Source organism: Lonchura striata, chromosome 1 (genome assembly GCF_046129695.1).
Source record: "Lonchura striata isolate bLonStr1 chromosome 1, bLonStr1.mat, whole genome shotgun sequence".
Lineage (NCBI taxonomy): Eukaryota > Metazoa > Chordata > Aves > Passeriformes > Estrildidae > Lonchura > Lonchura striata.
In genome coordinates, this window is record NC_134603.1 from 20,657,575 (window position 1) to 20,675,654 (window position 18,080).

Here is an 18,080-nt window from a genome sequence, read left to right on the forward strand (position 1 = left end):
AGGTTTGCACACAGGTGTTGTTTTCTATTGTTATAAGCTTGATGATACAGGAATCACAACAGCCTGGGGTCCTTCGACTTGGGTGGGGAAATTAAAAAAAGCCCTCATCCCAAAAGCCATGGCATTTTGCTAACATGAGCAAAGTGAAGAAGGGTCACACAGACACCGGCAAAGAACCCTCCTGTTGAAATTTTCAGTTGGTCCAGAAGGTTTATATATTTCCACATACCTGAGTGGCCATTTAGTTTGTTTCAGGTATCTGTAACATATGGAGAGTAAAAGAAATTACTTTATTCAAATACCAGTTTCTTTACGTAGTCTGGCTATGATGAAATAGAAATAAAACATAGATGGCTCCACAGCTGCTCTATCATGAAACAGCTAAATTCACCAAGGCTATGAATACTGTTCTAAGTATTTATGATAATAAAGAAATTATTTTTCTTTCAAACCACTCCTTAAGTAATTTTTCCCAAAGAAAGAACATATACAGAATTTTGGTTTTTTGGGTTTTTTTAATCAGCAGGTCTGTAGGTAATGTCTTGGTTTAGAAAACAATCTGTCATCTTCCTTTTTTTCTTTAATCAACAACACCAAAATTTTGAAGGGAAACATTACCAGTTTCCTTAAATTTTCAGTATGTTGTGTGGTACTAAGGATTTTATTCTGCATACACTCGGGTACACACACATGCAGATATGCACAGTCATTTTACATATAATCATTTTGATAAATCTAGGTAACTCCATTAAGGTAATTAAGATGAGGTCCGATTACACATCTCAAATCACTGAGGGGAAAAAAATAATAAAAAACCCTGCCAAATAAAAACTGATTTTTATTTGATGGAGCTGATGGCTCCAACTCCTTTATTTTAATTTCTAAACCATTTCAGCAATGGCCTGTAACAGACTTACATGAGTACTTCTTGCAAGCACAGCTACCACCCGGCAACTACTACATTTAAATAAATGTTTTTGAGTGCTGTGGCATTATGTACTTCAGGTGGATGACCACAAAAAGCATCAGAGACAAACTGTAAGGGTTTCCAAAAGGGATAAATCAACAGCAGCTAGCCCAACAATGTACAAATCCTGTGAATTGACAGATTGCAGCCACTACCTGCAAAATTCCAAATGTCTGATTTTTTTTTTTCCCAAGTAGAAAGCCCCAGTTCAGAGCTACAATGATTTTACACCTTGCATGTTTCTAGAAGTCACAGCAAGACTTGACTTTTGAAAACAGACTTTTTCCTGGAATGCTAAGAGGGTGCCCCACTTGATGCCAAGATGAATCTCTGTGTACAACTATACCTAAAGATTTTGGAAAAGGAATTCATAACCAAATGCACAGCCTCTGAGTACCCTCCTAACATTAAAATGCCTTTTTCCAGCATAGTTACAATATTTCTAGCAATTTTTAGCCAGCCCTGATCCTTTTGAGCTGCACCACTTGGATTCTCTCCGAAAACAACAGTTTATAAAGGTGTTAGAACACGAGGAAATCCTTTGGACATGGCTCACACCCATTGCTCCACACCAATACCACACCACAACCTAAGCAACTTCACAACTGAAAGCTCTCTTTACATTCAGAGATCTGTACCAAAGCTAATAAATTCCAAGCAGCAGGACTTGTTCACACCAGAGGTTACCATGACTCAACAAATCAATAATCAACAGCTTCAACTCTTGCAAAACTGACAAGGCTGAAAATTTTTAATCACATTTCAGGAGATTAGTCTGGTTTTGCAAATCGTGCAAGACTTGACTACAGCTGTGTCACAAGCCACATTTTGGACTGCATATTCTTGCTCAATTTTTTTCAGTATTTCAGGAAGAAAATAAACTGTATTTGGCACAGAGTGCACTGTATTTGTACAACAGGCACACAGCCAGCATCAGCCTATTTCCTGATCTGTTCCACTTCTTCTCATCATCCTACTTATAGCTCTTCAGATCTGCTTCTCTTCCTGCATCATGCCATAAAGGTAAGTGATCCAGAGAGTCAAAGATACATTATAGACTCTTATCACCAAAGAGTCATAATTTTGCCATGATGATTCAGGAATCTTGCCCAAACAGTACTGCAAGAGACAAGTTAAAGAGTAAGAACCAGAAATGCAGAGGGATTAGTGTCAGCAGATATATTAAGCAGGATACTGTATGAAGGCAAGCACTCAATTTCCAGATTTAAAAAAAAAAAAAGTATTACGTTTACTCTAATTGAGTACATTTTTTTTTTTTTTTAACGCATAAGCTCAGGGCAATGGGAGTGTCATTACACACTGTAGTGTTAAGACTTAAAAAGAACTTTTTGTACAAATTATGTTAAGCAACATTACAGTTATTACATATCTCATATCTCTCCTTAGTCTAGACAGCCTAGTTTAATTACAGTACAGTTTTCTCATCACCTTGGTAACTTCAGTAAAAGGCTGTTTGTTGCACTGAAAGAGAAATAGGGTGTTTCCCAGGCAAACTGTAAAGGAACTTTGGGCTACAGATACCTTGTAAAGTATGAAACTTCCATTTTTCTTCTATAAATGTAAAATAGAAAGCTTATAATAAAACTCATCCAAAGGGATTTCTGTGGTTTATAAAATTTATGTGATTTTTCATCCAGATTTTCCAAGTCTTAAAGAGAAAAAAATATTCAACTAAGTAATTAGCAGTATTAGCAACTTAACGGTCTGAGGTTTGGTAAAGTTGCATAAAAACAGTTAAAAAAACTGAGCAAAATTATTAATGTTTACAGATGTCTGAAAATCCTGTTGAATTTCTTTCTGGATAAAAGAAAAATAACACGCCGGACTGTAATAAGCATAATGTAGACATTTTGAATAATCAGTTGAAATAATCAAAATCTAGTCCATTGCTTAAGCTCACTTTATTAAATTTGTTCAAATAAAAATTTTTAAAAAGGACAGCATAAGGACAATAATTTTTGTAACTCTGTATGAAGCAGGTTTTTTTGCTTTGACAAGTATTAATCTGTTTTGTCTTTCTGTAGTAACAGTACCAAGGAATAGAACTGGAATTGCAGATATTCTCCACCAAGTTATCTGCTTGTATCAAAAGGGTCAAACACCGCTGCAATATCCAGTGTTCAGCCAGTAACATCAACAAATTGCAATAAAAGATTACAGGGGAAATTCTCATAGCTACTCAAAACAGAAGTCAGGGGATGAACAAACTTGGAAGAAAAGTCATGTTTCTGAAACCACATGCTGTCTTACCAAAGTCCATCAAATTTTCTACAGTGTGTTCTTTTAATAGTGACATTTTTCATTCATTGTGGCTTTTTGTACATTTGAAAACAATTATTTCACTACTGCCACAATATGCTTCTTCCTCTCTGGCACAAATGGCACAGATCCCGGCTTGCTGTGCTTACGACGATTCATTTCCCTAGAAACAAAACAAAAAACCGAAACTCAGTAGTCAGCATAAATGTTTAAGAAATACTGTCTTCCTCCTCAAGCTACTAATGAAGTTGTCCCACAAAGAAAGCCAAAAAAGTTAAGAATTCCTCTGTTTCTAATAACCAAAAGCCATATATTCCTTTGGGAAGAAGGACCATCCCTTTTGAAAGCAACTTTAAAGTTGGCTAATTTATAAAGGTTTCAAATGAGACTTTCCTTGGGAGCTCAGCTTGGTATTCATGTCTACAGGATCAGCTGCTCAAGTTTGTGGAGTTTTTAGCTAATAAAGATGACTAAGACCCACCACTTTACTGTTAATTCAATGGCTACAGCAAAGTATGCCACCTCCTACTCCTAGATATTCCAGTATGGCAATGATCCAGATGGCATAAAACATTCATCCTGGAATCTGGCATTATCAAAAAAAAAAAAAAAAAAAAAAAACCAACACAAAAAACCCACAAACCCACAAAAAACCAAACAAAAACCAAAAAACCCTCCACACACCCCATAACAGCCCATCCTATTTCCACTGCAATGGGACATCATGTCATGCTTAACTCAGCAGTGTGGCTCTTTCCAACATGGCATCTGTTGCCATGTCTTCACTGTACTTTTGGGAAGCAGCCAGCCCCCACTGGCACTGGCACTCATCTACGTTTTCCTTATAATCAATCCAGTAGCCCATGATGCCTCATTTAGATGCTCACAGGAGCTCTATCACTCCCATAGGGCACTGCCACAGCAGCACTGCAGGGATGGGGTTTATTTAGAGGAGGAGAGGAACACGCACTTGCGCCGCCGAGCCTCCTTCATGATGCGCTGCTCCTTGATCTGGCAATAAATGCTCTTGGGCAAGTGTCGGTGCCGAGCGATGCGCCGGATCTGGGGGTGAAACTGGAACTTCTCCTTCAGCTTCTGGTTGTAATTCATAGCTGCCTTCTCTCGGGGTGCAAGCTACAGGGAAAATAACACAGACAAGCACATTATAAAAGAACAGGGATTTACCTCTACAAAACAAAATTTTAATTTTTCATTCAAATGGCTTCTTTCTAGTATATGCCTTTAGAATACGGGTAGGTAAGTATTAAAAAACCTTAAAATTCCAACAATGTCCCAATGCTCAAACACAAAATGTTATAATTTTTAAGCTGAGTGAAGTAACCAAATTTAATTTCCGAGAATCAGATTTTAATGTGCTGCAGAGTGACAAATGAGAACATAAATAGCTGACAGTAAACACTCTTTGATTAGTCTTTCCTAACCTTGGATGACAATCAACCTTCCCTGTAAAACAAAGATTTTCAGGCATTTTAATCACTAGCCAGTGTAATTATAAATGCTATAGAGAACCTGTCTTCATGAACAGGTTTACAGACAGCTCTTGAGGTGGCTTAAATCTTATCCAGCACCCTGATCCCTTGGGAAGCACAATACACGGATCAGATTTCACATATTAGCTTGACTATATGGCACACAGGAAGTTCCAACTTTCATCAAGCAGCTAAAAAAGTCTTAGTATCACAAACACATGAAATAAAGGTGAGCTGGTATTGCCATGTTTAAAATTCTGTCCAAGCCACCATCAACGGCATTGAAAGTAAAAAACACCTTCTCCTGACAGCCAATCTACAGTAGATTTTTCTTCAATTAGGTTTTTTTTTCCTTTGGTCCTAATGTTTATTTATCAAAAGGAAAAAATGTGTTTCCTGTGGTTTTGTTCAAAGCATGCATTGCTTCATGAGGAATAGCAATCTCTAGGTATTGTGAATTTGCTTGGATCTTTGGGAATTTCAGCTGCATTTCATCTAACATAAAATCTGTTAGCATTAAATATGAGATGATGATAATCCAATCCTCTTTTTTCTTACCCTCCTGCTCAAACTCTGTAACTCCAGTATTTCAGACATCTTAAAAACCCTTCATATTTTCAATTAAACCATGGCACTAGGCTTTTGCCGTTCCACATTTATGTCACACTACTATCTCTACCTAAAATATTAAACCTAAAACAATAGTTCAGGCAACTTCTATTTATTCAGCTTCGTAAATGACTCAGTGTCACTAAATTCTCACTTTCAAGAAAAGACAGAAACTGATGCTAACAAAAAGAAAAAGCACTAACAAAACCAACAACTTTATTACACACACAGCTGGAAATTTCACTTACAATGTAATGAGATGTGTTTCCCCCACCCCTTGAAACCAGCAATTGGCTATTTATTCTCCACTCTGGAGATCACTTTTGTGTGTGACTTCTGCTAGAATTTTTCATGAATTCTGAACAAATAAATATTGCAATCAGAATACCATAAATGGTCCAGAATACCATAAATGGTCTGAAAACAAGTATTGATAAAAATTACCACAAAGGAGCTTCTGATTTGGGGCAATAAAGAAACCAGGTACCAGATACAGAGTTGCTCACGGCCCAAAAATTCTTATTCAGACATCAGAGATACATGATGTTCTTATAATCTGTTTCTCCACACCTTGTTCATAAAAACTAAATCATTCTGCTTTACTTACATTCATTGTGGCCTCTGAAATTGAAATTGAGCATATTTTACAGTCTTAGCCCACTAAAGCTACCCTCCCTCTTTTATTGAAATTCCTTCTTGTGAGCCAGCCTGTGAATAGCTGGTTCACTCTCAGTGAATCCCAGGTGTTCCCACTTTGCAGAAAACTGCCAACATAATCCAAATTAAAGAGCTTTATTTTAATTAAATGCAATGATTTTCCTTTAATTTTAGAAGAGCAAATTGCTGCCGATTTAGTATAACCTTGATGATTCTACAGACAAGAGGTGAATCTGTAAATTAAAGATACATCCAGGACATCTTATTTTAAATAATACTATAGATTAAGAGGTGGTGGAGCCTGACTCCATTTTTGTGGGTACTGTGGTATAGAGAAAAGCACACAGCTGGTGACTTTCCACCCAACTACCAGATGCCAGCAGCCAATGCACCTGGCTGTGCTAAGTGCACCCTCATCCACACAATGGAAAAGAAAATTTCGCAGTAATGACAAGTTTCCTTCATGAGAGATAGCAGATAGCTAAGAAGGCACACTGCAATAACACACTGAATTTCAGCTCTCTTGCAAGTCACTTTAAAAAAGTCAGTGTGAACAGATCAAGAGAACAGTGTTACTTCCCATTATGTTTTGGGCTGAGAAGATGCACAGCATGATTTGAAGGATTAGAGATTTTATTTATATGGACTAGAACACTCTCCAATTTAATATATGTAATAAATTAGGATTTATGTGACATCATGAGGGGATGATATGCTTAAAGGTGACATACGACTGTTTTTTCGTATGTTCAAATTATGAATGTGCAATTTCTTTCCTACACAAGGAAAATTAAGATTATGTAAGAGAAACATAGCTGATTTGTGTCACTACCACAGGAGGCCTTCACAGCAAATACTCGGGGTGAAAAAAGGGGAAAAAGAACGTTTTAAATGCAACCAAGTAGTCAGCAATAGGAAAATGCCTCTTCAAGTAACTGCTCATGCCTCTTCTCCCTCCTAATGACAAAGACTGCTTATTTTTCCACCAAAGCAGAAGGAAAGTAAGCACCTTTGCAGCGTCCTGATTAGAAGCTAAAACCACCCTTAAAAAATTCTTCTCTTCAAGAGGGCTGTATTTAAAACTCCATACTAAGACTTTTTTAATTCAGCATGAGAATATGAAATTAATGTTTATCTGTCCTCTTCAGGTTTCCCTTCTAGGTTAGGGCAGACAAGAACACTGATGCAATATATTTTTAGAATCCAGATATAGCCCAACAATTTTATACACCATAGCTTGTCTTTATTTTTCTATTGCTCTGCTGAAAACACCTTCTAAATTTATAGCCGTGAAGTTCATTATTCATTCTTTCCTGGACCAAAAATTTTTATCTCTTTACATCTAAATGGATGACAAAAGCAAAAAACCAGAAAGGTAACATAGGGCAATGTAGATGTTAAGAGCATAAAATCATAGCTACAGGGTTGAAGTTACAGGTGCACTGAATCACAAGCTGAAAATCACTATGAAAAGAATGCCACAACCCACATTATCTGGTACTGCTTGTTATCAACATTATCTCAGAAAATGGAACCACATACTACAAACAGACAAAGGATAAAAAATTGCTTAAGACAGTTTTGATGTGCTCCTGCTAATGCACTTTGCTAGAACAAAACCAAGATTTCCAACAGCACTCCTATCTCTACTAGCCCATACTCAAAATCTGGTTTTCTGGTTTTTCTGCATTTTTAAACAAAGCAGTAAACCTATGCTCCACTACTGTTCACTCACTCATCAGTAGTTTCACTAAATTTCTAAGCATCCTAACCCACCGCTCTGTCCTAATTCATAAAAGTAACAGAGACAAATGTTGCAGCTGTTACTCACAGAAGTAAGAATTCACACTAAGTAGTGCAGGTATAGTTTCCTTTTTAATGTGGCAGTAGACTGAAGAGCAATACAGCTTTTGCAAGTTTTCCTAATGGTTTATTACTTTCAGTACAATTCAGAAAAACTTAGTTTATCCCTTTCTTTCTATCAGTTATATTAACTGCACACTATTAACTGAAATCTCCTATATTACTGCTGATTTTTCAGCCTTTCCACTCAGACCAGGCTCTATTTTCCTCAATAGTCAAAATAATTTACCTTTTCATAAATCCCAAATGTCTTCAAAAGCACAGGTTAAAAAAGCATTAAAAATATTTAACAAGCCATATTTTATGTATTTGAACAGTTTAGAGTTTCTCAAGTCTTTACTGAGTCTTTTATTTCTGGGCATGCAGAGACAGATGTTCACTGCTTCAAAAATAACGCCTGTTACATCCTATTTAATAATACATATTTATCAATTAATGAAAATTTATCAAAAGCCAAATGCAGAAAATTGTGTTGAAGCAACCTCTGCAGTAGCTCCAACACAGATATTTGGGTTTTGTTACCCCTATGTAAAACCCATGCAGACTTGTCAATGGAGTAGAGACACAAGATGCCTCTGGCTTCTCCAGAAACTTTTCTTCTTTCTTTCATGTTTCACTGATTTTGAATAATGAGTGCAGTGCCAAATACATTAAAATCCAAAAGAAACATGCATGCCAGAACTGATGACTGCTCTGGTGCGGTACAGAAAGTACAACTTTCCAACTGGATAAATTTTCACCAGCCACAACATGAGTACTTTATATTCATTATAACTTCCTTTGAGCTCACAATGCAAAAAAAACCCACCTAAGTACTCACCAAAAGAAAAAAAAAAAATTATTATTTTTCTTTCTCTTTCAGGATGTTGATTTCTACCTGCCCCCAGCACAAAAATATCCATCTTAAAATACAATGCATTGCAAGATTTTAGCATTATATTAGAAATACAGTGACCTTTGGATGAGTCATTCAATCAAATCGTCTCAGCAAAGGAAAATAGCAGACCAAGCAACTAGGCATTTAAGACATATTTTGACACTTCTGACAGAATTACTGAATGTTCAGCATTGAATATTCAAAACATTTAAAAAATAGCCACAGACTGTGGAATGACTGGACACTTATAAAATAAGCAAGCATATGTCTGTGAAGATAAGAACACCAATACTCTAAAAAAGAAGCAGATACTAAAAAAAAAAAAAAAAAAAAAAAAATCAGTGGAACCTGCTAAATAGCCATTAACAGTTGCATTCTTAAGATTCACAGGAACTACCAGGCTGGATCAAAGAGAGATTCACACTGAATCCAACCAACATTCCCAAGATATATCCAAGAGTGTAATAAGCCATGAGGACTCCTGAGTCCTATTAGCTACAATTGCTCTCTAAATGTCTGAAAAATAAAACTTCATAGTGCTCCTAAAATTTTTAAGTGACTATAGCCACTTCAAACAGCTTCAAATTCTGTCTCTTGCTAAATTCACGGCTTCACCAACACCATGCTTGAACACATTTCCACATAAGATAGGGGGATGTGAAACGTTCTTTTCTCATGAGAATGTAATTCTTCACAAGTTCTCTGTCCTGTGAAGTGAGAGCAATTTTTCTATTGCCCTTTTTAAGCTCTTCCTGTATGTCTAAATAGTTTTGCCTTCTTAAGATGACTTTTGATGTTGTGAGGAGGATTTTCACTTCTGACAGTAAAAAAAAAAAAAAAAAAAAAAAAAAAAAAAAGAAAAAAGAAAAAAAAAAAGAAGAAGAAAAAAATCTTCCCAAGAATAACTCAAAACAGGGGGGAAAAAAATCAAATCATAAACTACATGTCCCTTGACCTGTGTCATAGATAGTTATTGATTTGGTTCCCTGGGAGCCAGCAGCCCAAGAGCTGTGACAGAAATACACACCCTCACACACGTTACAAAAGCTTTGCTGGAACGATCCCACAGGAGCAGAACCACATTGTGGGCGCAGCCTCCAGCAGGAGGCACATCAAACAACAACACTGTACTCACAAAGAAAAACAATAAAGGCTGTTTTGTGGAGGTCAAAGAACACAAGAGTATAAATGTGCAGACCATATCCAATACCCAGTAGTCACAACTAGGTAGTGTCTTTTTTAAGGCCCATCCATGGCCACTTTTCATTGACAAAAATACTACAGAAAACAGCAGAATGTCATTTACCAGTCTACGTTCTGGACACTTGAACAATGATGTCCTTTGGTGTGCAGTATTTCTGCAATGCAGGAGTAGCTGTGTTTGCCTATTACTTCCCAGAGTCAATTATCCTTACTCTTTCATAAGAAAAGAAGCCAATGCCATCTAGTAGTCAATACAGTGAACTTTTTGTTCACATCTGAAAATATTAGCAACTCTTCCACGTGAAAATGGTATTTGTGACATTCTTTTTACCCACTTGTCCTTCACATGAAGGTCTCAGAGTAAAGATGAATGTCAAAAATACCAGACAATTCTGTTAGAGAACAGCACCTTAGAGAGAAACATCATGATCTCTTGCCAAAAATATAGTGAGTAAATGGAGAAAGCTTCAGTTAATATAATAAAATAAGGTGAAAAGGGTGCTGCCATGGGCATACGGATATAACAGAAGGAACACAGATAATATTTCTACCCAACATTGCCCTATCTAAACAAATTCAACACAAATGTTAAATCTAAAAGTCAAGTGTCTAAGAGCTTTGTGGAATCCCCAAAATTAGCAACTATGGAACTGATATTTAAGTGTTTGACCAAAGCACCACATGGGAAAATACCAATAATCAATGCAGAAGAGCAGGGGAAAAGAAAAAAAAATAAAAGAAGAAAAAAAATGTATCTGTTAAAAAAATTAAAATAAAAAAATTCAACCTAAACAGTCATTTGTAATCACAACTACTGCAGACACCACAAAGCTGTGGGGTTTTTTTTTATCTACTGCTCTGTAGTAAAACTGAGAATACTAACAGGGCTTCCCAACACCTATGGTGGGCCATGGCTACATATGTTATTTGAACAGTGCTATTCCACAGCCAGTGCTTCAGAATGCACAGCAGTCCATGAATTATCCTGTTTCCAGTGCAATCCTAAGTACTCCTCCACTCCCTCCTCCTGCCACCTCTCCCAGCTCTGCTTCACTTCCCTCCTAACAGATACTTTAAGTTGATGGAGTTTCAGGTAATCACAAGCAGTCCTAAACATTAGTATACAACAGATCCAGCATTTCAGCTGTACCACATTCTTCCCTAAATCACAGCTTCCCTTTCCTCTCCCCACAACCTTTCACAAGATCAAGCAAAAACTCCCCCAGACATTATCTGACAGCTCTGCCAATGGGCTCAGAAAAGGCAATGTAAGCACCTCCAAAATACCGTAACAATATAAAGCTACATAAAAAGATTACTCCCAGCAGATAAAGTGCCAAATTCATTCTCCAAAGTCACTCAATACTTTGACACAACTGTGCAGATGAATCTATGCAATTGGTAACTGAAAGGGAACATTTGGGCTTTGTCTGTACATAAACATTTGAACAAGTATAACCAAGAAGACTTCTCTAATGAGGCTGGTGATCGTCGACCAAACAGGCTTACATTGAAGTAAGCAGATTTCAGACACCAGCCTAGTTTGCCCACTTGGAATCTCAGAGTTACACAGGTTAACAACAATCTCGGTGTCAAACTGCACATCAGTGCAAAACAATCTCGGTGTCAAACTGCACATCAGTGCAAATAATCTACTTTACAATACATATGCTTATCACAGCATGATTTTTTTTTTTAACAAACTGCATGAATGAGCACGAGGTAATCACATGCCAGTCAAAATCTTTAAAAGTAGTAATTCTAAACTTCAATAGACTTAAGTATGGCTAAACAGAATTTATTACCTTTTTCCCAGTGGTAAAGGATGAATTCTAACCATTAGCACACAGGTAAAACATTCAAATCTAGTTTAGATAGAATTGATGATTACTGTTAACATTAAACAAGACCAAAAGAAGTCATCTTGTATAGCAATAATGAGGCATCTGATTTTCTTATTATTATTATAAGCTGCAGTAAATGCAATGAGCTGTACTGGACATGTCATAAACAAGTTTTTAAAAGTTGAAGAGGCTAACTGCTTATAATAATAACAAAACCCCCCAAACATCTTGTGATAACAAAAAGCAAAATGCAACTCTTACCACTCCCAGCTTTTCAGAAGCATTAGCTTTCCACAGGCGAATATTCATCTCATCTGAGCCACACAGAATGTACTTGTTATCTGAAGTCCATTTTACAGTGATGACGTGCTGCATTCGTTTGGTATGATAAACCTCCCTAGAGCAAAGAGAAGCATTTTTAAATCATCTACCATCACTTTTATCACCATTACCTTTCAAATAGTAGAAAGCACTCTGTTCAAGGCAAAATTATTTATATTTTCTTGCTGTTGTTTTTAAAAAAATCTGACTTTTTTAAACACCGCTGATCTTATCTTTCTATAGATAGAGATACAAAGGAAGTGTGATAGACTGATAAAGGACCACCTAGGATAGGATGCTTTTTAAAAAAGTGCTTTCACAGAAATAATAGTAAAGACTTAAATAATAACTCTTTTTGCAAGACATGCTAAGGGTATACAGTATGAAACGCATACTGTTCCTGAAATAATTTTGATTAATATGTTTTACATTGAGAGTATTACAGAATGGGAATGCAGAAAAACAGGTGCCAAAGAATCTGACACCAAACAGCAATGAAACGCTTCCCAGCTGTCCATTTATGATATGGCAATGGATTTACTACTTTTCATTGTGATTTCCCTCCTTTACCCAAAAATGGACTCCATTTCGTTTTTAATTTCTGCTGATCAGACTCCTGCTCAACAAGTGCAGTTTAAAAATGTTTCTGGATGCTACACTTAAACCAATATTTAAGTTAAACTCTTGTCTAATTTTCATGAAGGATATATAAAAAAAAAGTATTCTTATATTTCTGCTATAAAAATAAAGGATCAAATACATTTTTGGGGGAATTTTAGCTATCTATTAGCATTCTGAAAAGAAGGAAAAAGTATGGCCTATTTATTGTCTACCAAAAGCCACTCCTTTGATGCATCAGTCATGCACTACAGCTTATTTTCTTATTTCTACTCAGTTATTTTTGCACGGAAAACCCAAGTAATAATGTATAAGAAACAACAAAGCAACACCTTTTCAAGTGGTGTGGAGAAATTAGACTGGGGCTGAGCTGAAGTGGTTGTAAGGAAAAGTAATAATCATATTGAATAAATAAGCTTTAGTAAGCTTAATCACCTCTTTTAATTCACCAGCAAGCAATACTCTACAAGAACAAGTATATGGAAGACTGAGCACATCTACCATCAGAAAACATTAATATTCCCATCAGCTTTTCTCTGTTCAATAGCACGTGTGCACATTTGCACTTTCACAAGAATTTCTATGTTTACTTTCCTTCTACCACATAACGGGAGCTAAGTTCTTTTCCTTTTCGTACTTTGAATTTGCAGCCTTTGCCTTTCCCGTGGCTGTCATCACAAGGCATTAAATGTCATTTTTCAGGGACAGGAAGAACAGAAAACATGGCCAAATAACCTGGATCTGTCATTTAGAAGTTTGCACAGAAATACAGTTCTGTTTACTAAGCATTTACTAAATTTAATCACCTTCATAAAAAACCTTATTTCTTAAGGCTAAACAATTATTTAAATTTTCATTTAAAAATAAAATAGAAAGCTATTGAAGTTAGGGGGTTTTCAGATTGGCAGAACAGCAGAAGTAAAAACTAGAATAGCACCAGGATCCTTATTTACAGGTATTCCTAACTGCCCTCTCAGTTTTCCAAGCAAGATCAGATCTTCTATTTAGAGACTTTTCTCCATTCCATGACATTAATATGAACTGTGCAATTCTCAAGAAGCCCAGCTTTTAAAGAATTTGAAGTGTACCAGAACACTCTAATCAGTTTACACGAGGCAAAATTTGTCATTTGTAAAGCTTCTCCTCACTAGATGTATGGCTACAACACAAAAGGGGAAAAAGTGTGGACAAAGAGAAAAACCCCTTCCATAGGCCTTGACAACAATCTGCTAAAATGTGAAATAAAGCCTTTTACTGCTTTGTCATGGGGTCTGCAAACTTCTCCTCAGTGATGTGTGTTAACTTTGCATATCACCACTTCTGTGTACATTATTAATTCGTACAATGAAGTTGCTAACCATATTGTTTAATAATGCAAGTCAGAAAAAAAACCCCAAGCCAACAAAGAAACTGCACTACCTAATTACATTTAAAGTATTATTGCAAGACAAAAAGAACATGAAAAGGATCTGTAGATTAGATATAGAGAGAATGTAAACAGCCCCTCCCACTATTTAATGCAGCACAGGAGCACAAACAGTTACAGAGCATCAATCAATGTCATCAATCAATAATAAAAATATACTCTTTCACCAACCAGTATTTCAACATTTTCACCTTCAAACCACCTAGAACTTGACTTAGTAACAATCTTCTGGAAGGACAAGGTTGGAGAGAGGAAGTCAAGCAGAAGTAAAATAAAGTTAAGATTACAGAAGTTAAAGTTAAGAATAAAGAAAAAGGAGGAAGAACTGACAAGAAAGAATAATGAAGGCAGGTTTATGAAGATAAAATGACACCAGAAAAATCAGATAACTTGCTTCAGTTTTCATCAAACTGGAAGAAAACCAAAAAATAATAGAGACACAGTAGATTCAATCTGAACTTCAGCAAAATATTTAATATACTGACTTACAAAACCTTCAATGAAAAACAAAATCCACGTGAATTGTAGTCAAAGCACTATATTACAAACCAAAACCAAGTTAAACAAAATATGAACAAAAGGTAGTAAGTGCACTGAAACAGATCACAAAAGGGTCCCAAACTGATCCTCAGGAATTCATACAGGAATCTATTTTACATAATGTCTTCAGCAATCATCCATATAGGATGAAGACAATCCCTGGGAAACCAAATGCTACAATCCTGTAATACACTCCAAACTCAAGTGGTGACATAAACAGTATAAAGCAGCCTAAAACCATTAAAGATGCATCGACAGGGAAATCAAATGGGATTCACCATGGTAAAATACAAATTACATGAGCACAGTAATCCACTCTAATTTAAATTCCATAATGTGGAAATACTGCTACTTGTTAAGTAGTTCTACTCTTGATCCATACTCCAGAATTAAGTCAACTACACAGCCTGTCAGTTTCAAGCTACCGACAGAATAAGATTTCAACACTCACAGGAAGCAAATGCCCCAATGAAGACATTAATGAATGAATTAGTAGTCATCTTGAGGATTTGGGAGGAAGTCGCTGGAATGAAGAGAGAGAAAGGTGTAAAACTACTCACCTGCTGTGACCTTTGTCTACAGGAAAAATGCGGATGGACTTATCAAAGCTGGCAGACACAAATTCTTTCCCAGTGGGTGAATAATCCACATCAAGAACAGCAGACACGTGATCCATATGCACCATTACAGGTGATTCAAGAAAGCGCATATCAAAAGTATATAAGCTTTAAAATAAATACACCAGTAGCTTAGTATCATAACAAGTCCCAAGTAAACAGTACATTTTACATAAACCACACTTAAGGATAGAGCCATATTGCAGAGGGAATACCTTAAAACAGCCTATAATACATGAAAAGAAAGAAAACAGCACAGTTTAGGGTTTGAAAGATATTTGTTAATCAGAGAGTCTACTTATTGGATCAGGTTTCTTGCTCCCTATCAAAGGACAGATAGGATCCACTTCATCATCTGTCCATGGGTCAGACTGCAGATATCACACTGGCCTCCTTTAAACCATCTTCCCATGTAAGAATGCACCCTGAACTTGTAAAAGCATCTCTCAATCATTACAGCAAGCCTGTCAGTTCTGAAAGGTTTCTAAATATTCCTGTACTGTGAACTCCCAGTAATTCAGAGTCTACTGTAACGTTCCATTTGGTTGGCACCCTTTGTTACTGCCTAATTATCTTAGGCAGACAAGTGCAAGGACAGATTGGTTTAGCAAGTCTAGGAGTACAGGGAAAGCCTGGTCCTTACCCATAGAGATGTTAGTACTGCAGAGCACACTATCTATAGAAAAACATTATGTTAAAAGTAAACACCCAGCTGCTGGACCACAGCTGCTCCTAAGGACTTTAAAGCTCAGTTAAGTCCCACCTCTACTCTCTTTGAATAAAGAAGCTAGGCATAATTACTATGTAGATCATCAAATAAGCATATGTGCTTTACAGACAATGCATTTACTGGAACCTGATTAAGATATACTATTTAGTAGAACTATTATGTTAAAAAGATTTAATTCAACAGGTTTCTCGCCTTCTGTTCTGCAGATATGCATAACTCAAATTAAATATACCTTCCTGAATACTGTAATGGTGATTATTGCTTTTTCCTTCTAAATTCCCCAAGAGAGAGTATGCCGCATCTTATTCAAAACTGCTACTCCATATAACTAGCAAATACTTGCATATGCATTGTTAATGTGTGTATTTGCCCTTGCATATTAAATACTTCAGGCTGCAAGAGGACAGTTGTCCCTGAAAGCAAGAGCTATAGTTTTTAGTTTAGCGAGAGGAAAAAAAAATTTAAAAAAACTCCCAAACCAGCCAACAAGCAAATACATAAACAAAAACCCCAAACTTATAAACAAACAGATTAGGTAGTCTAATAGTTTTACCATACCATAAGATAAATATTTAAAAAACCAGCACATTGAATATAACACCACTTTCAAGGTCTGAGCCAGATTCCATTTCCTTAGAAAAACAGCCTTAAGATAAGTGATAAAATTCCTGTGTTTTAGAAAAAACAGTGATCTATTGTTAGATCACTGACTTCCTGGAAAAAAGGATATGGAGCATATTTGCAATGGCCTAGTTTAGAAGAGACAGCTTTTTCAATATCAGATTAGCAGTTCACATGAATACTATTGTTCAAAAGTAAAAAACTGCTCCAAGACATTGAAAGGATAAGTACTGCAGTCTCCAGAACTGTCTCACAAAAGATTAATTTACTTTTTTAAAGAAATGTTCTCATCAAAATAGCTGATCAGTACAATGTATCAAGCTTCACAGGAGCTAGCAAGAAAATAAACACTTATATTGCCTCAGACTGGACCAATAGTACTTATTTTCCAGGGCCCATTTCAAATAAAACTTGCATTGGTTCAGCTGCATTTATTCTGTCACACTGCTTTTTACCCCCCAAATACTGAGAGATGCAGAGAGGTCTACTATCAATTCATATTTCTTAAAATCAGTACGCCCATAATTCTCTAGGTTATTAAGCAATTCAAATTAAGAGCTTGAGTTGTCTTTTAAAATTTATTTTAGCATGATCATAAATCACCAAGATACAGATGAAAAATATAACCTGTCCAGGATTATCAAAAAGTAAGGTTACACTTACTTGTAATCTTCATTTGCTGCAGTAAAAATGAATGCTTCCATAGGGTTCCAACACAGTGTATTTGTCCTCATGTTCAAGATAACCTGAAATATATTTACACATTGCTACCTTGTTAAAGGCAGTAAAAGACAGTAAATGCAGTTCAAAACTTCCTACATACTCCTGAAGACAAGCACTTAGAGGAATAGTACAAGACAGAATGTTTCCTCACCAGTGCTAGAAGTGAAACCCAAGAACCTCCTGTTCCTCATTACATGTTTACTGCTTTGGGCTACACAACAATTAAATTTTCCTCTGTAAATCATCTTAGAATCAAATTCTTCTAAGTGGTCATTTAACATGGCAACCCGCTAGTGGTCAACAAGTAAATCTGGAACTTCAAAAAATTTCACTTCTGTCCTATTTACAGGAATCTTTAGTTGAGTAATCTGTAGACAAACCTAATTAAATGGTTATTTCAAGGGATATAGTCATTAACTGAAGCTGTGAACCAGCATTTGCAAAGCAATTGTAACATATTTATGTTCTCCCAGTTATTACCCCTTCATTATTTTATGTCTAAAATTGCAGTTCACCAATTCTCCTGGCCAGTTGCCATTTCTTGTGGAAGTGCCAAGCAATGCACACAGAAGTTACTGGGTTGTCAGGTACTGAGCACTCTCACTGTATCAGCAGTGAATCATTCCTCACACATTTGTAAGATTTGCTTGCTGCTTGTAAGCATATGGCCAACGAAGAGGCCAGCTGGCCCTGA

The 18,080-nt window shown here is 36.2% G+C and overlaps 1 protein-coding gene across 2 annotated transcripts in view; it reads right to left on the bottom strand.

Annotated features, from left to right (window-relative positions):
- Positions 1–495: 495 nt before the first annotated feature.
- DCAF13 (DDB1 and CUL4 associated factor 13) overlaps positions 496–18,080 on the bottom strand; it is a 28,290-nt gene continuing 10,705 nt past the window's right edge. For both annotated transcript variants that reach the window (XM_021546405.3, XM_077782661.1), the window contains 5 exons: positions 17,327–17,409; positions 15,256–15,420; positions 12,052–12,187; positions 4,218–4,381; positions 496–3,410 (listed from right to left, as the gene is read on the bottom strand). In XM_021546405.3, the coding sequence (XP_021402080.1) occupies positions 3,323–3,410; positions 4,218–4,381; positions 12,052–12,187; positions 15,256–15,420; positions 17,327–17,409 (636 nt within the window). In that variant the 3' untranslated portion in view covers positions 496–3,322. The remainder of the gene's footprint in view (positions 3,411–4,217; positions 4,382–12,051; positions 12,188–15,255; positions 15,421–17,326; positions 17,410–18,080) is intronic.